At 35.4% G+C, this 22,414-nt stretch overlaps 1 protein-coding gene across 2 annotated transcripts in view; it reads right to left on the bottom strand.

The window, feature by feature from the left end:
• Positions 1-22,414, bottom strand: part of CSRNP3 (cysteine and serine rich nuclear protein 3) — a 152,506-nt gene that overhangs the window by 59,218 nt on the left and 70,874 nt on the right. For both annotated transcript variants that reach the window (XM_077154040.1, XM_077154041.1), the window contains exon 3: positions 8,137-8,307. In XM_077154040.1, the coding sequence (XP_077010155.1) occupies positions 8,137-8,284 (148 nt within the window). In that variant the 5' untranslated portion in view covers positions 8,285-8,307. The remainder of the gene's footprint in view (positions 1-8,136; positions 8,308-22,414) is intronic.

The raw sequence follows: 22,414 nt of genomic DNA, 5'->3' as shown, positions 1-22,414 counted from the left end.
GGAAGAGAATGAAGGCTCAGTCTTATGGGCTATACATGGTTAGGGAGGCTATGGTAATGAGTGAATTGAAATCTATTGAAGAGATTAAGTAGGAAAGTGATCTGATCTAATATACTACTGCACAGAAAAGAGGTGAAGGCTCAGAAAAGAAAGGGACAGAGAGAGTAGCTTGAAGCCCCCTGCAGCAGTCCAGGAGACAGGTGACAAATAAAGGACTCAGGTGGTACAACAGAAATAGACACAAGTGGGTTTGAGGTATATTTATATAAGACATGATTGTGGGAGAAAAAAAAACAAATAAATATGAAGACAAAATAGATGAAGAAAAAATCTCAGCAAACTGGAAAGAGCTAAATCTAGTAGGTTACCATTTATTAAGATGTGAGGTCCTCATTCTGGATTTAAAATGAAACAGAACAAAATAAACCTTACTTATATAATGTTGGTGAATCTGACTTGGAAATGCCTCTTTTCCCTAGCTGATTCAAAGGATGGTGAAGGTGAAAGCAACTTGGATTCTCTCAAGTGTGTCATAAAGCTTACTGCATAAATAGCTGTGCAGCATTCAATTAGATAGTGATGTTTCTGCCTAGGAAAGCTATATATAAGCAAATGAAACCAGAAAGGTACATGTTTGGAGTACATAATTACAATGAGACCTTATTTAAAACGTTGTTCACCATTACATGATTCAGATGTAATAATCAATAAGTCAGATCCTCATGTATCATGACAACACTCATCAAAATCATAACTTACAGTTACCTCATAAATTGGTAATTATTTCCACAATACCTGTGCCATTATGGAGTTCTACAATAAATGCATATTTTTAAACTTCGTAAGGTTCAGTTGTACTAAGGAAAGACAATTCTTTCAAAGCTAAATGTTATCAGGTATTTAACAGGAATTTTTGAACCAGGCACCAATCTAAGCACTGAGAAGAATACACACTCAAGCTCTAAAAATCTCCAGAAAAGTTACGGTGTGTACACAAATAACTACAATGTAAAGTGGCAACACAGAAGTGTTGGAGAAGTACTTAAATGCTTTTAGACCGTGAGTTACTTCAGAAACTGGGTCATGTCTCATTTACTTTGATATTCTAGCTCATAGTATTAGTGCAGCACCTGGCCAATAATAAAAACCTGATTAGTGACCATTCATTCACTCATTTATACAAATATTAATTAAGTGCTTACTGAGTGCTAGGGATAGTTCCTGCCTTTAATGAATGTACACTTATTCCTTCAAATCTCAATTTGTGTGCCCTGTTTATTGAGGTAAAGACATGAAGATACATATAAATTTGAAGGCAGGGTGCAACATGAGGAGAAGGCAAGGAAATCTGCTATATACGAGGTAGGAGGTGGTGGAGAAAGTTATTGTGGAGCCCTATGAACATGGTGCTTGTGGTGGGAGAGAAAATCAACTGCAGGCCCCTAGCAGGATGGCTGTGTGGCAATATTGAAGAGATGAGTTTGAAAACACACAGTTTTGTAATTTCTCTAAAGCTTCCCCCAAATTTTCAAATGTTTTGAATGAAAAAGTGTTATGGTTTGAAGGATGTAGGGGGAAATGGCGAAATGATTAAATGTCCTGGCCTGAAAAAAAAAAAAAAAGACTTAAATAATGGAGCAAAAAGGTGAAAAGTAGAAAGATTTGTAAAGACCAGCTGGTCTGCCATATTGGAGAAGACAAACGTTATGAGATGAATGAGGTAAAAGTACACATTTTGGGGGAAAGAAGAAGTTGAAAGGAAAGGGGACTGTAGTCTGAGTTTAGAATACTGGAGTTTGATATTTGGGAGGTAGAGCTGTTCTACTTGCAGATATAAATCATTCTGGGTGAGGACATTGACATGAGCAGCTAAACAGATAGCGGTAACGGACGTGATTGGAAGGAAGTAAAGGCTCCAGGATAGAAGTATTTAAGAAATAGGAAACTTTGGGTCCAATGGGTCATCACATGGATAATTACATCACTAGGTTCAGTGGAAAATATTGGTATGGAAGGAAGAGGCCAAAATTTTTAATGTTGGAGAAATAGGAAATTCTGAGGAGATGGCAAAGAGGAGAACTAGAATAAAAGGCTTAGGGAAGTTTTCATGGTGGAAAAAATATTTGATATTGTAGTAGGTATAAAAGTTCAACTGTCAGACTCTGGGCAGGGGGCAGGGGTGGGGATGGCGGGGGGGCGCAGGCAGAGGGGAGGGCATTTCAGCTTGGAAGATGGTTTAAGTAAAGGTGAGAAGAGGCAGCAATGGTTAACAATTTTTGATTCATTGTTATTGCAGTCTTTGACCTCTTAGTTAAAATGGTCTGAAAATAATTCTATTTTATCAGTCCATACCTTATAGTATGTTCAAGTGAACATTTTAAAAAATGATGACTGGCTTAAATCCATTTCCTTCATTCAACAATTATCCCAAATACTTAGCTCCCTCCCTTACCTCCAACAAATTGAACTTAACTCCTTACAATTCAACGGGTCTGTTTGTATTCAGGTGAGGACAATGACCCAGTCTACGCAGCTCTTCAGGACTGTTCCCGTCCACCCAGGCTAACAGGTTATGTTCCGGCACAAGGCGGTTCAGAGAATCTGGGTATGTGTTGATTTAACAGTAGCTTTCCCCAGATGTCTTGAACTATGCTGTCTATCTTTTCCCAGTGGGTCCTGGCTCTAACTTACAATGCTGTTTTGGACCCTTGTACTTAGAATCATATCACAGAGTAGGAAGCAGCTTTTGGAAGTCATGTGGTCTGACCTCCTCAATGAAATTCTTCCCCTAAAATCCCTGTGTTTAGCCTCTGCTTGAATACTCCCCAATTGTTTGGGAGATCACTGATTTTGGGGAGAGGCCAGAATTGTCTTTGTTACAATAAGCTCTCACACTACCACCACAACGCTGGCTAGACATGATCTGTCACTATCTCTCCAAATTGTATTTACTACTTGGAGTCTATGACTTTGACATATCTGAAAGCACTTAGCACAGAGTCATAGAATACACTATATTTGTCAAAACTGAATCTAAATCTTCAATGCATTGTAACTGTTAGCTAAATAGAACAACAGGTTTCAGTCACACCACCAGTAAAGGTTCATGTCAAAATCTGTTTTCCATGGATTCTTTACCTCCAATCCCATTGTGAAATGTGGAGTCAATTAGAGGGAAATGACATTGGAGAAGCTTGGGTGCACATGGTAGCACATTTATGCCCTGTGTATTCACAGAGAAAAGGCAGTATTAAAGGAAGGCAGGAAGGGAGAAAGGAAGGAGGAAGGTAGGAGGGAGGGAAGAAGAAAAGAAAAGAGATAGACATAGATTCTTATCTCAGCCCTCAAATAATTAAGACTATATTTATGAACATATAAATAGTTATATTTATAAAATTAGTATAATAATGGCTCCTTCTCACATTTAGGAGGGGGATATCAACTGGACTCCAGAATGTGCAAGCGTTTTGTAAATTAGAAAATCTTATCCCTATGATAGACATCCACTACGTGCTTGCATGTGCAATTGAGAATGGCTATCCTTTTGGTTTTTTCATATTTTTCACTTCCTAAATTGAAATACTGTGCATTTAGTTGTAGAAACTCTGTTTCAGGAGAAGTAATGTGTTCCTTTGGGGAGGATATTTCATCACACAGCATCTCATTACTCTTGTGAAGCACCAAGAACCTTGAGAGGGCAGAAAAATATTCATTCCTCTCTAGCTCCTCGGCAGCTCCCCTTTGACAGTACTCAAGAGCAGGCTGATTGGGTAAAGAGCCACAGGGATTTGATGAAACAATGCGATCCACAGCAATACAGAATCCAGCTGCTTCCATCTCAAGGGAAGTACAAGATATGACCTTGTTTGACAGCTGGTAGGAATGCTAGTTGCCTAGCAAAACTCGAAAGTCAAAGTAAAAAGGTATTATGCCTTTATTGATTTATATTCTGAAGCTTTTCTCATCATAATGAGATGTTCTGCAAATTGAATTTTTTAACGGAAAGCTTAAGATAGCCTGGCATTTTCTACCATAGCTGTTGACATGTATCAATTTTATCAATTTCTATATTTGTAATGATAGCAAAATGTTATGTTACACATTATATTAGTGCTTATCTAGCACTAAGAATATGGAATGGTTTAAATTGGAAAGATAAATCAATGATGAGTAAGAATTAAACAAGGGCAACCATATTTTAAAGAATCTCAAGGTGAAAATAAATTTGGTTTCCTAATGCTGCCCAAATTCAGTAGTTTAAAAAAATGGTTCTTTATTTTAAGACAGATAATCACTTTATTCTTGAAAGTAGAAGAATGGATTAGAGAAATAGAATTTATCAATCATAACATTTATAAAAGTTTATGACCATTGATTCACATGAAATAACATAAACCCACTATAGATAAATAAGTACCTTTAGCTACATGAAGTAACAAATAAACATTTTTTAAAAATTTGCATATCAAAATTTGGACTAGGAAATAATTTGAAATACAGTTCTAGAATCAAGAAACCCTCTTAGCTATTCACCTCACACTGGCTAATATCTTTTATACAGAAAATATTCTAGGTAAAATTTTTGTCTTTTGATTCTTTTTTATTTCCCCCACTTTATCTCCTGCTCTACTATGTAAATACAGAGAACAAAGAAAACTATTAAGTAAAAAGGGTACTTTTTAAAATTAAATCACTTATTTAATTATCTTTTTAGAAAAATCATAAAAACTTCTGCTAGATTTCATTTAATACAAAGTTCAATCTTTTTAGTAAATTAACCATTGCCAGTTGCCAATGATATTAAGCGATGAACTGAAACACTTCAATAACTTCTTGGATAGCATAAAATATGTCTATTTTATTTATAATGGGAAAATAATCTGTGTTACATGTAACTCATAAAAAAGTCATTGCTAAATTGGTTGAAATATTGTATAATTTAGTTGATCATGCTATTTCAATCTGCTATCTTACATACATATCACAATCTGACTTACAGTTATCACTTTTTAGGTGTTCAAAGTTAAAACTTATTGGTTGTAGCAACACATATGATATTAACACAAATAAAAATCAAATATAAAAATTCAGCCATCATTCTCATAACTCATCAAGCCAAACTGATTTTAGATTTTCAGGTCACTCTGTTATTCATTGCCCTTATGCATGAAAAGAGTTTTCCTGAAAGCTTAGATAAAATTCTGCATTTGGTTTGTCAGTCTTAACACTATCTCATAAGTATCTTGCATATTTCCATTGTCTTCATAACAGCCATGGAAATAAATTAATCGTTTGAGTTACCATAACTTAATGGATATTTCCCACCTTTGGACATAAGTCTCCGCTCCCATACCCATATTTTTGTAACTACCACGTATCACCAATATTTCCTTTAGGTAGTTTTCCCTTTTTTTTTTTTTTTTTTTTTTTTTATTTTTCTCACCTTAAGGTAAATTCTCTCGACTACAGACATTTAGATATGAATATTTTTATGGTTCTTAGACATAATGCCAAAAATACTTTCTAAATTTCACTATTATTAATAGCAACATATGTACCTACAATTTGTATGATGACCTTCACCAATACTTATGCACTAGTAATTTTTATGGAGAGAAGAAGACCAATTTCACAGGGGTGAAATGGGATCTTATTAATATTGTTTTAACTTGCAAATGTATTGCTATTGATGTTAAGTACTTAAAAATATTGGCTAGTCACATCTATTATGCAAATTATCATGGGGGAAAGGTCTCAGTGTTTATTTAAAAAATTTATATGTGTTTTTTAACATTCTTTCTAGAAAAAAACTCTATCCCATATTAACAGCAAATACTTTTTCCCAATATATATCATTTTCCTTTTACTTCAGGCTTTGTTTTTAGAGCAGATAAGTTTAAATTTTTTACATCAGTAAATCTAAGTTGTATGTGATGTTTTTTGTTTTGCTTCAAAGTTCAGATAGTGATTCCTAATGCTATGACAAATATGTGGCACACATGAAACTTTTCCCATGACTTGACTTAAAAAATATTTATCTAGTCAATCATATGGAATGCATTTTGGCATATGGCATGATGTGTGGATCTAAATTCTTTCTTTCTCAGATTAGTAATAACATATACTAAAACCATTTATTAAATAATCCTTCCCTTCCCCATTACTCAACAATGACAGTTTTCTCACATGTATTAAATTCTTGTACACAGCTTTTTTTTTTTTTTCATGGACAGGCACCAGGAATCGAACCCGGGTCTCTGGCACGGCAGGTGAGAACTCTGCTTGCTGAGATACCATGGTCTGCCCATACATAGCATTTTAATTCATAATATTTCTATAAATTCCTAAACCTAGAACAGTAACAAAAAGTTCAAATTATATTGTTTTGCACTTTGATTTGTTATTTGGGATGTTTCAACATTTATGGCTCCTTTTAAAAAAATTCCTTGATTTTTGTTTATTTTTCCATTTTGTCATTCTATCACCTATCTAAGAAGATCCAGTTGAGGATTTTATTGCTATTATACTCTCCTATTTAAAAATGTGGATAGAATTGGTAGCATCCTTTATCCTTACATGCAGGAACAATCTCTCTCTTCACTAATTCAAATTTTATTTTAATGCTTGCAGTAAATAACATTTTAAAGATACACCCAATATTATACAATTAAGAGCAAAAATGAGATAATGGAAAAGGTGGAGCCTATGAAGTGGGATCTGCACACATATCTTATTTCAAACTCTGTGTGATCTTCGAAAAGATTTTTAGTCTCCATGGAATTCAGTTATTTCCTCTGTAAATCGAGGCAGTATTACTTTCAGGACTGCTATAAAGAGTAGGGGAAAATACATGTAAAACTCTTGGAGCATAGCATTTATCCAATAAATGTAAGCTATGATAATCATTTTTAATATAACAGGTGCTTAGCGCTTGACATTTTGCAAAGCTCTTTCTCACTTGCTCTGTTAGATCTTCACAAAAGCTAGTTAGATGATATTTATCACTATTAGTTTTAAGATCGAATCAGTAAACATTTATCTTCATTTGAATAGAAAGAACACATACATTTCATATTACCATGTTATAAGTAAGGGCATAAATAAATTGTACATGTGTTAATCACATATTAATTTTGTTACTGAATATTTTGCTAATTTTTCTGATATAATAATTGTGATTCCCTTTCCCTATATGTCTACTAAGTTTTGCTTGTTTAAACAAATGCTGTTGATTTTGAATATTGATTCCATGTTCAACAATTTTATTGAGTACCTAATTGAGTTTAAAGATGTGGTCAATTCCTCTTGCTATCTATGCTGCCTCTAAATAAATTCTACTTCATGTGATCATATACTAATAAAATCAACTACTTATTTGGAAAATAGAAAAACAAGACTAGCTATCTACACTGATATATTAAAATCTTTCTGCTTAGGAAATATAAATTCAAGAACATTTTTAGCTGTTGCTAGTTAGTTTCCTTTAGCTTGTAGATTATACTACCTTAAATTTTCTCATTGTTTCTTTTAAACCTCATAAGACTTTATCTGACAGGAAGGGCTAATATTATAGTGTGGCATAAGAAGAGATTAAAGAGAAAACACACATCTTTCAAACTTCTTTGTTGGTTTTAAATCTTATTCTTGCCAACGTGACAAATAAAGGCATGAAGAAGAAAGAAGTTGTACTTGCACATTTGGGGGAGTTTTGCTGCTTTCTTGTCTCTCCATAATGCATGGCTAATAAGCTCTTGTTTATCATAACCTTGATTTTCCACTTCTAAACACATCCCATTTTTTTCCCCACAAATGACATTTCAGTTATTGAGGATGAATTTTTTTTTAGCCTAAATTTATTCCCCACCCATATTTCTCCATCTACCCTCATATTTCATTGAATCTTTAAACAATCAAATAATCTACCCCCAAAAGTCATCCTAATAAATGAATCCACTGATTTGCCTCAAAAATATTTCAGTTTTAGGAAATAGTTTTTGTTTTTAGATCAATTGGGGAAAAAATTAAATAAAAAGCCCCACATAAGTAGCAATAAAGGCAAAAACAAAAATTCCCAGGGTGGCAATTATTTTCACAGTAGACTCAGGCAATCAGCTTCAGGTATGATTCAGTACTCACGTGTAAAGTGATTAGAAGTGGATGGATTGACACTGTCCCCACTGTCAGCACTGTCACTGCTGGAAACTTCATCGTCTGATTCCCGCACAGAGGAGCAGGGTGAGGAGCCGTCAACTTCTTCAAACTTCCTCTTTAAAATCCCACTCATAGCTGCGGCGCTGCCACATGCACCTGTTAACAGAAACAGGAGCGACGAAGCATTGAGCGGAATGTGTAGTCAAGGTCTCCAGATTTGTTTTTATGAAACCTTTTATACACGTGCTGAGCTATAGTTTTCCTTTGAAAGGATCGCTAAGACATTTTTTGATTTTTGATTAAAAAAATCAAATTAGGTTCAATATGATTATTTAACCACTCGGTTGCCAAACATAATACAACTTTTAGAGATAGCTCATTTAAATTTCTTCTTTTTCTTTTCTTTTCTTCTTCTTCTTCTTCTTTTTTTGTATGGGCAGGCACCGGGAAACAAACCCTGGTCTCCCAGAATGGCAGGTGAGAACTCTGCCTGCTGAGCCACCGTGGCCCGCCCTTATTTAAATTTATTGTCTCTATTCCTTTTGTTGGCAAATTGAGAAAACCCACTAGGGTCCCTAAAATCCTGCAAAGAAAAATAAATGTCAATATCTTCCAAAGTCCTAAATGATTGTTTCCTAATAAAAACTTTATCTGGAATAAACACACATGGCTATGCGACAACTTCAAGTTTTAAAATGCAAGAAACCTAGTTAGTTGAGTATAATGAAGCATAATTCTAAATTTTAAGTTGTTTCTTTCCCAATATTAGGTAGTTTCCATTTCAACATTGCAATAGGTGAAATGTGTGGCCATGCTTCCTGGTTGCAGAATTGTTGCCACTTTTCCGAAAACTTTCTAAAGCCGTTTACCTGGGATGTAGCACTAATTGAGTGGGAAGGCGGTGTGCTTTCTCCTAAATCATTTCTCTGGGTTGGACAGGCTTTCCCCTTTCCTTGGGTTGCCCTTTCTCCACCTTCTCCATTTTAAATTGACACATGCACAGTCAGCCAAAGGGCTTAAGCTTTCCGTGTAGTGTTAAGGACATTTTGGAGAATAAGCTATATAAAAATTAGCTTAGATATATGTACATGTTCTTACACTACTACATTAGATTAATTTAGCTTAAAATATTACTGTCAATATGCATTCCATCTTTTGCTTCATTTTTGTCAGCTGGTTTTAACTCTCACTTGAGTTCTTAAAGCCACTCTGTCCCTTTCTGCCAGGTCTTTGCCATTAGTTAGTTAGTCTGGTGCCCACTCTACAGCAGCATCTAAGTGCTGTTCTCAGCTGTCTCGGAAATCACACCTTCTCTGTGCAGGTCACATAACCACCCGCTGAGACGGGCTAGCTCTTCACGGTCTCATTTAGTGGTTTTCAAAGTGATTGATACCTCCTGGATCAGCAGCATCAGCATAACCTGGGAGGAAAATTTTTTTAGAAATGCAAATTCTCAGATTCCACTCTAGAGCTACTGAATCAGAAATTCTGGGCACAGGGCCCAGCACGGTGCTTTATGAAATGCCTGAGGGGATTTTGATGCATTTCAAATGTGCGAACTACTTCTCGAATTTCTAGTCTTCTAGCTGTGGTTCCTTCCGCGATTTCCGGAGTGTGTCCACACTCTGGCATTAGTCACATAACCCGGCAGAATCTCTTGCCTGGTTATGCCTGCTGTGATTGTTTAGTAAAATAAGTACAGTATTAGATGTTTCTAGGGGTTTATTATTAATTACAGTTTACTCCATTCTTCTAAGCCCCTGTTGAGTAACACTATGTACCTGCTGTATCTGCTGACTCCTTGTGTGAACTAGGGGATTCACAAGCAAAGTGAGGAGTTTACCTGCCTTTGGGGGGCGAACATCCGCTATGCTATTCCCCATCAAACTGGAAATCGACACACACTCAAGTCCTATTGTTTTGTTGTATTAATCCATGCCTTTTGCATGACTGCTAAATTAGCAATGAAGGTAACTGAGAGTAATAGGAAGATAATGCATTGTCTGCTCTTTTGAGAATGAAATCTCTATTCTCCCCCTGATTTTATACCACTTTTCAGATTAGCATATTATTTTCTCCATCTTAAAGAGTGTGAAATGCATAAAATGTTCATGCATATATGAGCAGAGTGGAGAGGGGGAAAAAGATATTTTAAGTAAAGTTCTTGAAATAAAAGTAGGGCAGCATATAAATTTTAAAATGGTTCACTTCAAACAAAATGCAAAATAATTCATGACGGAAATACTCTAAGACATAAAGTACTACAAGACGGAAACGCATGTTTAAAAAGTGCATTTTTAGAATAAGATATTGCAATAGGAACTTTTGAAAAACATGTCCTTAATGCCCCACTTCCCAACCACTATCCTCAACAGCTTTCTTAGGAAAGGCAGGTTTCTCAAGAATCAAGGACACTCACTTGGGTACAGGGAACCATGCTTCAACATAGCAAAGGTGGTTCATGATATTCCTCTCTTCCTTTTCTACTTCCTTAAGAATGAGAGGGAAAAGTTTTGGAGGAATAGGGAAATTGAAAAAGCCTCTCTCTATATGTTACAGAGTAGAAAAGGGAGCTTGTGGTTTTCTCCTATGAAATCTGTACCAATGTACTGGAAAAAAAAAAAAAGAATACAAGGATTAGGGACAAGTTGGGTATTCTTGGTTTGATTGTACCCTGTGCTGATTCTCTCGGAATTTGAAGATGATGGTACGTGGTTGCCAGGTACAATTCTTGCTGAGAAGGAATGCCTGCCATAGTTCCTAAAAGACCCATATATTGCATTATTGTTCCTAAAGATGATGTATAACTGAACTTGGTGGATATGAAGACAATGCAAAGGTGATTAACATTTCAAAATGTTTTTGTGTAGCATCAAAGCACAAAGAACAGAAGCAAAAGCAGGGCAGGTATTCATTTATTCTAGAAAGGAGAAACTGAGAGCTAAATCTCGGGCAGAGTTATCTTCCCCACAGCTAACATTTTCTAGTTCAAGAAACACTTGTCAGTCAAGGCCACCACCACTTTTGTCACCTGGACTAAGAGTCTCTTAATTATTCTCTCCCAATCACTGTTCTCATTCAAAAATGCAAATCTGATCATGTCAAGTCTCTGGTTTAAAATTCTTAAGTGGCTTCTAATTGCCTTAGGATGAAGTTGAAAATCCTCAAAATGGCTTATAAAATCCTTAACCATCTAGCTTGACTGACCTCTTCACCCTCATTTTGAGCCACTGGCTTTGCCTACATTTCAGCTCTAATAATCTTTCAGTTTCCCCAACTTGCCATTTTTCGCTGTCCTCTAATTCTTTTGATATACTATTCTTTTATTATTTCATGGCATTTACCACTGTCTAAATCCTTATTATTTATTTATGTATTTCTGTGTTTATTATTTATTGTTTGTATACCTTGATAGAAAATACAAGTGTAGGGATCTTTGTTTGTTTACTGATGTTCCAAGGGTCTAGTACAGTTCTGGTGCATGGGTGCTCAATAAATATTTGTTCAATGAATGAATGAAACCCTTTCACTTCCATATTTTACTTCATGAATGTCTGTTTTTTCCTCCTAGACTGAAAGGTCCATGAAGGCAGAAATCATGTTCATTTCATTCACCTCTCTACCCCACTGACTAACAAAATTTCTGGCATAAGGTAGACGACTGAATGAGAATCAAAATGAGAGATGAAACTGACCTCAAAATATCTTACAATATTTATACTTGCAAGCAGCACAAAAACCAATTCTAGCTAAATTAAGCAAAAGGCATCTGTTGGAAAAATACTGGACTAGTTCATGTAATCTATGGTAAAGCTAAAACTCAAATTTAGGAAACTCAGGAACCAGGGCAGCCGCTGGGATTACAGCTGCAGAAGTGCATGGATCTTTTCACAAGAGCTCTGTTATTACCAGGTGTAAACTCCAGCAACCTCTCTCTCTGTCACTCAGTTCAAGTTTAATGTTAAGCCCCACGGTGATGACAAATAAAATATTGGGAATATATGCAACTCATGGAGACAGAAATTAGAACATTGGTTGGTTGCCAGGGGGAGGGGGAGGGGCAGGGGTGATGGGGGGTTAATGCATAATGGATGTAAGGATTCTGTTTGGTGACATGGGAAAGTTTTAGTAATGGAAGTTCATGAGGGTACAGCAATACTGTGAATATATTAACCCCATTGGTGGGTGTTGTTGAAAAGGGAAAGTTATGTTGTATATATGGTCCCACTATACAAAAAAGAAGAGCAACTAAAGAGACAATGACAATTAAATGCAATGCATGATCTGGGATGGGATCTAGCAAGGGAGGAGGAAAACTCAAAAAGACATTATTGGGACATATGAAAAAATTGGAACATGGACTTTAAGCTTTATATCAATGTTATATTTCTTGAACTTGATTATGGCCCTTAAGATGGTCACTTAAGTGAGATGCTTTTCTTAGGAAATGCACGTGGCAGTGTTCACAGAGCATGATGTATACAACCTATACTAAGTGTTCAGAAAATGAATTCAGATAGAATGATATGGCAAATGTGGCAAAATATAAAATTGGTAGATCTTGGTGTCTGGGGCATAAAGAAATGTTGGAGTTCTCTGTGTGGGTGCTGTATTATTTTTGGGACTTTCCTATTAGTTTGAAAGTATTTGAAAAGAAAAAGTTAAAAAATAAAACAAAACTAAGAAACTCAGATAAAATTCTATTCCAATGACCTTGATAAGAGAAAGCTATTCCCTTCAATTAACCCTGGCCCCAGGGCCCAGGGAACAAGAGTCTGAATTGAATTGTCTAGAGAAAAAAAAGTTTTTCCTCTTTGCTTTCACTCAGAATGGAAGGTGATTTTGATGTTTCTTCAGGTTGCTTACCCAAATTCAAAGGATGGGATGAGACATACAGCAAACAGTCTGATGAATACACTGGCTCACAGCTGGTCTGTGATAGCAAATGGGAAAAGCTTAGCTGGCAAAAGCAAGATTGTCCACCGCGCCATACTTCATCAACCAGACCATCTACTGGGTCAGATAGAGATGGAGGGGACAGCTGTTCAGTGGATGTGTGCGGGTTTTATGCCAATATTTTAAAAAAGTAGAGGTCAGTTAAGAAACCGTTAATTCTGTGTTACATTTATTCTTTTGGGTGACATTTGTAGATATTTAGATAAATTCCTAAATATGTGGATACAATTTTAACTAAGCTTATATTAAATCATTTTCATCCCCTATTTATTTTAAGCATGATTTTGAGTCTTCTGGGATGCTCTCCCCTTACACTGGATGTTAACTAAATGCTACTTATAGTCTAAAGTCTCTATAACAGAAATAATTATTTAAAGCAATTGCCCTTCTAAAAAAAAAAATTACTTCTTTGGCAGGCTTCATAATAGCTGACCAGTTCTTAAATTTTTCCAAAGTCTTTAACTCAGTTCTTTAAGCCTTTGTATGTTCGATCTTTAAACAGATTCTTCTTCTCCTCCTTTACTCCTCACTAGCCTTCTTCTCCTCCTCCTTCTTTATTGAACTCGGATGTTCTTTGTATACCAGCAGGCAGAATTGGGATCAAAGTGCAGATCACCTCCTCAATGCTGAGTATCACGTGGCATCATATTTTTCTTACATTAATTGTGGCCACAATGAAATTCAAGTATCATTTCAAAGCTCCTCTTCTTGCTGTTATATGTCTCTTCATCACCCCTGGTGACCCTGGCCTCCACTGCTTTCTCTAAGGGTGCTTCTTAACAGTGGACTAAGCAGTCATTCAAACGCAGCTGACAAACTGTATGCATACATTTTTATTCTATTTGTTCCATTACTTGTTGCTAATGTTTAATTGAAATTAAATTATTTAATGATAAAATAGAATAGCATTACTATTAGGCTATTTCTTTTTGTGTGTTTCCCACATTGGTATAAAACCTGTAGGTCAGGAGAAGTACAAGGCAAGAGTCTATTATGTAGAGGGATAGGGAGAGATAAAGAGGACTTTGATTTCTTGAGATTTAATAGGTGCTGGGTACTGTACAGTCTTGTACAGTATGAATGAATATTTATAACAACCTTAGCATTGTTATCCTCGACTTACATTTAAGGAAATAAAATTTCAAAAAAGTAAACCATGTTGCCCAAAGTTATCCAGCAAGGCAGGACTGAAATTTGGTATTGCTATTATGCTCCCTCCCACTGGGGTCACTGGGGCCTTTTCCAGCAAATCACATGTAGTAACTGCAAGATGACAGTGCATATTATTTCTATTAAAAAGAAAACATGAAGGTGTATGTGGGGAGAATGCTGTTTCCGACAGCAATATTTAATGCACTTGTTAGAAGGTAGGCAATCACATAAGCAATTAAGTAACAAAAGGATGCCCTCAACATTTGTCATTCCACATGTTCAAAGAATACTTATATACTTCACACACACATACACAAATCTTCTACAGTACTGAGACCACTTCCGCCTTAATTCAGCTGGCAAGAAATGATCTTATCTGCAGCTAAGGGGATAGGGATTTGGCAATGATTTACAAGGTAAAAGCTTCAAGGTGTTTCCATGGGGCACCAGCAATGTGAAAAATGCTGTTGGTGGCTTGCCAATGTGAGAAGCACAAGTCAGCCAAATGCACCTCTCTTGTCCAGGTGCCTGTTTCAGCCAAGAACCCTGGGAGCACTCCTGCCTAATAAATATTTTTGTTTGAGAAATAATTATTGTGGGACCTTCCAATTATGTGTGAATTTCTTACACCAGAGTTTCCTGTGACCTTGAGTTAAAGCTCTGAGTTATTTTATGTGCAGTGGATTGCAACATTTTTATAGTTTAATTTGCAATCTGAGAATTTGATGAAAGAAATGAATCCTTTCCCCAGAATAAAGTGCATGTAAACACAAATACATGCCATCTTTCCATGGACTTCCAGGTTAAGAACCTCTGCTTATATATATACCATTTCCCCAGCTTTGGTGGATCTCCAGGACTTGGAGAAATGATTCATTGTGAGCACATTAGTTCAAATTATCAAAGAAGTCCTTGTTTCCTTTCCCACCAGGATCACTCATTTCCTAGGGCAGGATTCTTGGTAGACTCTCAGTTTCTTCTGGCATGTGGGTCACAGGGTGTACTGCATCTCCTGGAGACATTCCCTACCCATCCTGAAGGTGCCCTCTTTACTACTCCCTTGGCTGCTACTCTAGGAAAGCTACCAAAACCCAAATCATCTGTAACTTTGTAGCTTGATGACTTCTTGACTGAGATACATTTTCTTAAATAATATTTTTCCTAACGCACTTTTAGATAGACTCATTCCATATATAACACTACCAGTCAGCTTTTAGTTTAGCACTTACTAAGGCCCAGACATTTTGCTCCCTTACCCTGTAGTCTTCCCAAGAAGACAGCTGCTAGTGGCTTGTCGATGTGAGAAACACAAGTCAGCCAAATGCACCTCTCTTGTAGTTTTAACAGAGGAAACTGGCATTTCAGGAGACTAGATATTTGCCCAGGGTTTTAGGCCTGACTCTGTCCTCTCCTGAAAAAGATTCCCTGACCAAACTCACATTGGCTTAAATGACCTCTGGTGGGACCATGCATTAATCAGCACTTATCTCATTGTACTGTAAGTGTTGGTTTACCTGAGTTTTTCTCACATTTGACTGTAAAGGTTTTCATGGATTGAATATGCATTCCAGTGCCTGCTCAGTAAACTAATGTCATTAGTTTGGAGTCTAATTCTGGATCTGCTACTAACAAGTGGTATAATTTTGAGTAAGAGAATTATCTCTTTGGGGCTCAGTTTCCACATCTATCAAAAGAAGGGGCAGGGCTCTGATGCAAAGCAATCCCTACAGCCTGGGAATAAAGAATAAAAGCTGTGTGACCAGTTGGTCCTAAAGCCCGTGGCCTCTATGCAAAGGCTGTTGACTCTATCTACACCCTCTTCCCTCATCCTATGCAAATTGTGATGGCTAAATTTATAACCGGCTGATACAGGATGGATGGCTACTCCATTCACTAGTGCTAAAGTGGATTTCTAAGATTCTGTCTGGCTGGAGGTTCTCCGAGAAGCTTGTTGTGTCATTAATGTAAGAAAGCCAGACCTTTGGTTTTTTTTTTTTTTTCCAGACCTTTGGTTTTTTTGCCTCCTGGTCCTACACACTGATCAGTATTTGGTATTTTGCAACATGGTAAACCTGAATGCATATTGAACTGCAAGTTGAAAGTCCTATTTTAAAGCTAGCTTTTAGGGTGCTCTTTTAGTTAGCAGAGAAAGCCAATCAAGGCTTTTAAAACTTTTAAAAATTGATCAAGTGTCTGTTGTTGGTCTATTTTTCCCATGCTAAAAACCGAAGCACCAAGTGAAGTCAATGCAAAATTTATTTTGTGTGCTTGCTATTAAGACTAAAGAACAGTACTTAGCCTAATTCCTTGAATAACTTGGCAAGACTTACCACATTAAGGAAAAAGAGACCACACAGACATGCAAGAATTTAGAATTATTATTATTGCAGTCCTGGAAGACAATATTTTTTCTCCTCCTTAGTACTTAAGAGGTTTCTCTCAGTCTTTCAGAAAGTGTCTGGCTAAATAATAAAATAAACTGGCCAGTGTAGATCAAAGGGCATTAAGTGATATGGCGTAGTTTCCTTTGGAGGATCATCAAAATAGTCTGAAGGAAAGAGAACTTTAAAAACTTGAAACACATTTTCCACATAAAGTACTCTAAATGGACATGAGAATATAATATAGATAAGCTTTAGGACCATTCCTACCCAAGCACTGGGATCCTGCTAAAGATACTGCACAGAAAATAAAGGATATTTAAAAAAATTAGAACAAGTAGAAAAAACTACTTGGGATGTTCCTTATAATGAATCATCACCTTTAGCAAGATAAAGATTTTTACTATCTAAGGCAGAGAACAATAGTTATTCAGCCTGCAGCTGACATTGCATTAAACAGCAATTAGTAAAAATAATATATGATGTATGATTAAATACCTGGATGTTCAAGTCTCAGTGAATGTCCTACTAGTGCAAATTAAAACCTGCTTATAATAGAAGCCACACAATCATTTAAATTCACACAATCATTTAAATGTTGGAAATCCACTGTTTAGAGAAACTTCACCATTCAAACAATTTTCACAAAAGTGTAGAGTTATGATGCACTCCCCACCAGTTTATTCAAGGCTTATTACTAATGCACATTTATCAAAAATCACTTCTAGGAATTCTACTGTTAAAACACTTCTTAAATTGTGATTAAATCAATTGCAATATTTCTAAACATCATTATAACATATGTATAGTTTAAAATAACAATAAATCTGAGAGATTCTTTCATAATTCAGACAAATTAGCACTTTTAAGTCATTTGATAGATTTAGGCTCTTTATGCTCCAGAACATCATTTGCTCAGCAAACATTTCTTGGAGACCTACTATGTGGCCGGTTCTCCCTGGAATCGAACATTTCATAGTCTACGAATGGGACAGAAACTGTGGATGGAGCAGAGAGGAATAACCGCTGCCTCCATTTTACACAGTCAAAATGAAAAAGTAGCATAGAGCAAAAGCACAAAGATGGGGAATTTTTAAACAATAGAGTCTATAAAAATAAGTGAGCTCAGAATAGTCCACTTTGCCATATCGTATCTGAGGATTGTGTGGAGTTTATACTTTAAGTGAAAAGACTCCAGGTTTCTAGAAAGCAACCAAGTTGGAACCTTGGTTACCGTGGTGGTTGTCCTTTCTACTTACTCCATTCAGAGTCCCAGGAATCAGCTGCTTTGCCCAATATAGATATGTCTGCCCACAAACTCCTAGTAGGTTTCTATTTTTGGAAAATATTTCTCTTGTCCCTTCAAGATTCTCTACAACTATAGGCTTAAGGAGAACTTGCCTCATCAGCACTGAGGAATCAACTTCTATGGGTTGAAAAATGTTAATATTAGCTCTCATTTATAATGCTCTTATTGTGCTCCATGCATGCATCATGGCATTTCGTTTTCATAAAAACCCTTGGATGTAGGCACTATTATCCCAACTGCACACATAAAGGAGATGAGGTGCAGAGAGTTCAAGTACCATGTCCTAGGCCATGTGGCTTGTGAGTGGCAGAGCACAGCTGAGAAATGACATTAGGGTTGGGACATAACGTGCTTAACCTGAAATATCCTATTGAGGCCATTAAGTTCATGTAATCCATGCTGGAAAAACACTCATTCAGAAGTTCTTCAGGCGTATGAGAACAACTAACTGAGATAGTATTAAGTTACCTTATATATCTTAACACTTACATTCTATTAGTAAGCTTTTAAAGAAATGGAAATTGATAGCTCAGTTGTCCCACTTCCCTTGCATGGGATGGATGAGCATGAAAGTTCATGTACAAACACAAGTACACACACACCACCCCACTCCCCACTAAATGAATAAATGAATATGTGGATTCATAACCTTTCATGGAGGTGAAGGATTACCCAAGCAACAGCTCTTCCTAGATTACACAGTAGGGGTAAGTGGTGACTCTAATCCCAGGCCATGAGAATGAAGTGAACCACAACTCCTGAAATTGGTGAGAGGAGGCCTATGGCTACATAAAATTTGGCCTGTGTATTTTCTTTGGTATAGATGTTAGAGGCGTCTCATTTCCCAATTAGACATAAGTAATTTAAATTTTTGGTAACTGCTTAATATGACAGATCCTCATTGTATCAGCAAAGATATTTGCTCATTTATTTGGAGTTCAAAAGAATTGCAATGTGCTGAACCCTTCAGAACATAAATACTAAAAATAAATTTTGCTTATTTCCTACATTCCTATGCTCTACTATATATATATAATATATACATACATACATATATATATATATATATATATACACACTATATATATGGTGTGTGTGTGAGAAATTCAGTACATAGCAGAAGTATGGAACATGTTTATCTCTCTCCCTTTGCCCACTAAAGTCTAAATAATTTAGAGTTTAATGAAAAACAAAGTGCATAAACTTGATTTCTGAATTGCCCTCAGACTAAGAGCAATTATTAAATGTATTCAAAAATAAATATTAATGTGAAAGGAGACAGCAAAATTATAAAAACTACACAGAAGAATTATAATAGCAGGAGGCCATTTGGTATTGGGAAACAGCTTTGTCTTTCACAACAAGTGAAAATAATGATGGGGATAATGATTCTTATACCATGAAGAAAAGCCTAAACTGTATTCTACTTTGCTCAACAAGGCAGACTGATGTATACTATGCTTTGCTTCCATGAAAGCCATTAACATTTTTTAAAAACTGGCCTTTTATGTTATAAACTTTAGCTACTTGGAAAACTATGTTACATAGTTCAGAGAATGTTCCAGTTGTACTAATACAAGTGTTAATATAGCATTACTATGGCTTGAATAATATGGAATAAAAATAAGATCCTTAAAATCATCTTACAATTTTATTGTACTGACACTTAGCAATAGAATATTGAATATATATATTTTATATTATATTAATAGATACAATTTTATTTAAATGCTAGAATAAGTGATGAAACAATGCCATCTTTTTTTTTTTTTATTATTAATTTATTTTTTACATGGGCAGGCACTGGGAACTGAACCCGGGTCTCCGGCATGGCAGATGAGAACTCTGTCACTGAGCCACTGTGGCCCGCCCTGTCATTTTGTTTTGAGATGCCTTTAACAATGAAACCTTCCAGTTCTCTACTCATCATCATTTATTTGTAAGTATACATACTGCCCATATGGTAATGAATGTAAGCAGTTTTCAATATCTGATCTTAGATTACATAAAGATTAGATTTGTTATATTTTTCTTTAAAAACTTATGCTTTTATTTAGCACAATGACTTTAGTGAAAATGATGCAATTGGGAAATACTGAAAAGCAAGGGAATACAAATTTAGAGAGAGAGTATGGGAAGAATCATCTCCAAAATGAAGTAGACATATGGATTTAGAATATTCATCATTTGCCTAACACTAGTACTTTCTTAAGAGATGCCAGGATAAAATAAAGAAACATGATTGTTTTGAATAAATTATTTTGAGCATTTTCTTTCAGTATGTTAGAAGTAATTTTGTTCTTTCTATTTCATAGGCACCACCAATTCAGGAGAAGAACACGTACAGCTTAAATCCTACATGTGATAGTTTTAAGATGACAACAGTTATCGGTAGATTTTAGATTATGTTCCATGCTGCTAGACTGAATCTAACATGTTTGCCCTAAAATCTTTCTCAAGGCCATGATATGGTCTCGAGTTTCAAGTGATGACAAAGACAGACTGGCAGTCAGAAAACAGGAAATTCATTTTTGAAAAATCTTTAAGGATTCCTTAAAAGTCCAAAATAACATTATTTATCCAAGTATATTAGCTGCGTATCATTCAAGGACTTGTTTTTTCATGACTCTATTTACTCCTTTACTTCTCAAAATTGATTCAAATTGTATTTACACAAATACCTTCTTCTGCATTCTGACCATGAGTTTACTGTGTACATGCAGCTGAGATTTACATAAAAGTAGTATGACTTGAGCCAATGCAAAAAAAAAATAATAATAATAAATAAATAAATAAGGATTCAAAGTTTTGAAGTCTTGAATGAATTTGCATTGAGACATAAATTATCTAGGATGTTCAAAGCCATAAATTTTCTGCAGGATGTATATAGCTCTCTCGTGGCTTACGAAATCATAACACTTGTCTTTATTTCACATTTGTCTATTATCATATTTTCCCCAAGAATCCTTCATGAGCTCTTTTTCTTTGCCTGCAGTATGTATTTCTAGATTTTGATTGTGCTTACTGGTAGCAGTTATATTTACAAAGTTAATAGTTTTGGGCCACCTAAATGAATTTTAAATGTGATTGATTATTTCCTCTGCTCTGTGCTCTGCCTAAAATACACACATATCAGTTAGTAGATAAAAAGTATGGGCACTACTTGAGTTAAAGGTAAAATAAATTTTTTTTTGTTTTGTTTTTCAAAGTAGTTGGATTAAATATGGTTGCCCAGAAGAAAGATTTTATTTGGCTGCTTGAAATATACAAATAAAAGTCTACAAATATTTTGTTTGGACCAGAGAACTGCATATTCTATTCAACATAAGGAAGAAGCAATTTATTTAAAACACATCAGTTTCAGATATAGTCATTCTTGAAAGTTTCTAAATAGAAAGGATTTAAAAGAAATGGCAGTTTTTGCATGAATTCCTTTTCCTAAATTAATCTGAGGATCCTGCACAAATGTCATAAAGCCCCAATAGAGTGATAAAGGATGAGAATTTGACCCTGAATGACCACTATAAAGTGAATTTCATAAATATTTGAAATAATTGTCCTTCATTGTTTTAAATAGCCATCCTTCTGTTTTCATTCCCAACCCCCTCCTCCCCCCATTTCAAAATAAAAAAGACACTGTTGCTAAGCTATCGTCTTAATTATTATAATAAAATTAACTCCCTCTTTTTCAGTGTAAAGAAAGTAATTAAATTTATCTGAATATGTACTAGCTTTTTGTATGAAGCCTCATAAAGTTCATTTTAAGATATGCAGTTATAAAAGTATAAGAAATAATTCACAACTTAATGCTTATTTTGTGCCTCTTCATTTTTCCAACATATTTTCATATACACACAATCTGTAAGGTAGACAGATGCACACTTGATGCAAATGAAAATAACATTTTTTCCTATCAACACTGTTACTGTTGAATTGGTAAACTTACAATTTTAATGAAATAGATAAACATAGTTTGACCAACTACTTCAATTAAGTTTATTAAAATATATTTTGGAAATTGAAAAAAAGATACAATACAGGCTTATGAACAATAAAACTGAGTACACATTTGTTTGGTGTAGGTCTGACTTGACTATGATGTAATCACACACTTTACAAAAGTGATATTTTAGTGCATGGAAATAAAGAAGACTTCGGTCCTGTGACATTTATCAGGCTCACTTTACAATCCAGACTTAGCTGAAAGGAAAAGTCATAGGAAGTTGAACACGTTGAGTTCAAAATAGCATTGTCTAAAACGTCCTAAAGAAAATTAATAACAGGTAGGGAACTCAAAGATGCATTTAAAGCCCCCAAATAAGAAACAATGTCTCTGTTAAGATATTTAGCAAAAAATTGTTAAACTCTCAAAAGAGAAGCCCTCTTTTAAAATGGAGTCAAAATATAACTTTATTAAAACTGTCCTTATGATTTTTTGCAGGACATGAACAAAAGGACTCAATTA

This window comes from Tamandua tetradactyla, chromosome 3 (assembly GCF_023851605.1).
Source record: "Tamandua tetradactyla isolate mTamTet1 chromosome 3, mTamTet1.pri, whole genome shotgun sequence".
In the NCBI taxonomy this organism is placed as follows: domain Eukaryota; kingdom Metazoa; phylum Chordata; class Mammalia; order Pilosa; family Myrmecophagidae; genus Tamandua; species Tamandua tetradactyla.
Note: the sequence above shows the minus strand (reverse complement) of the source record. Positions and strands in the feature narration are given on the sequence as shown.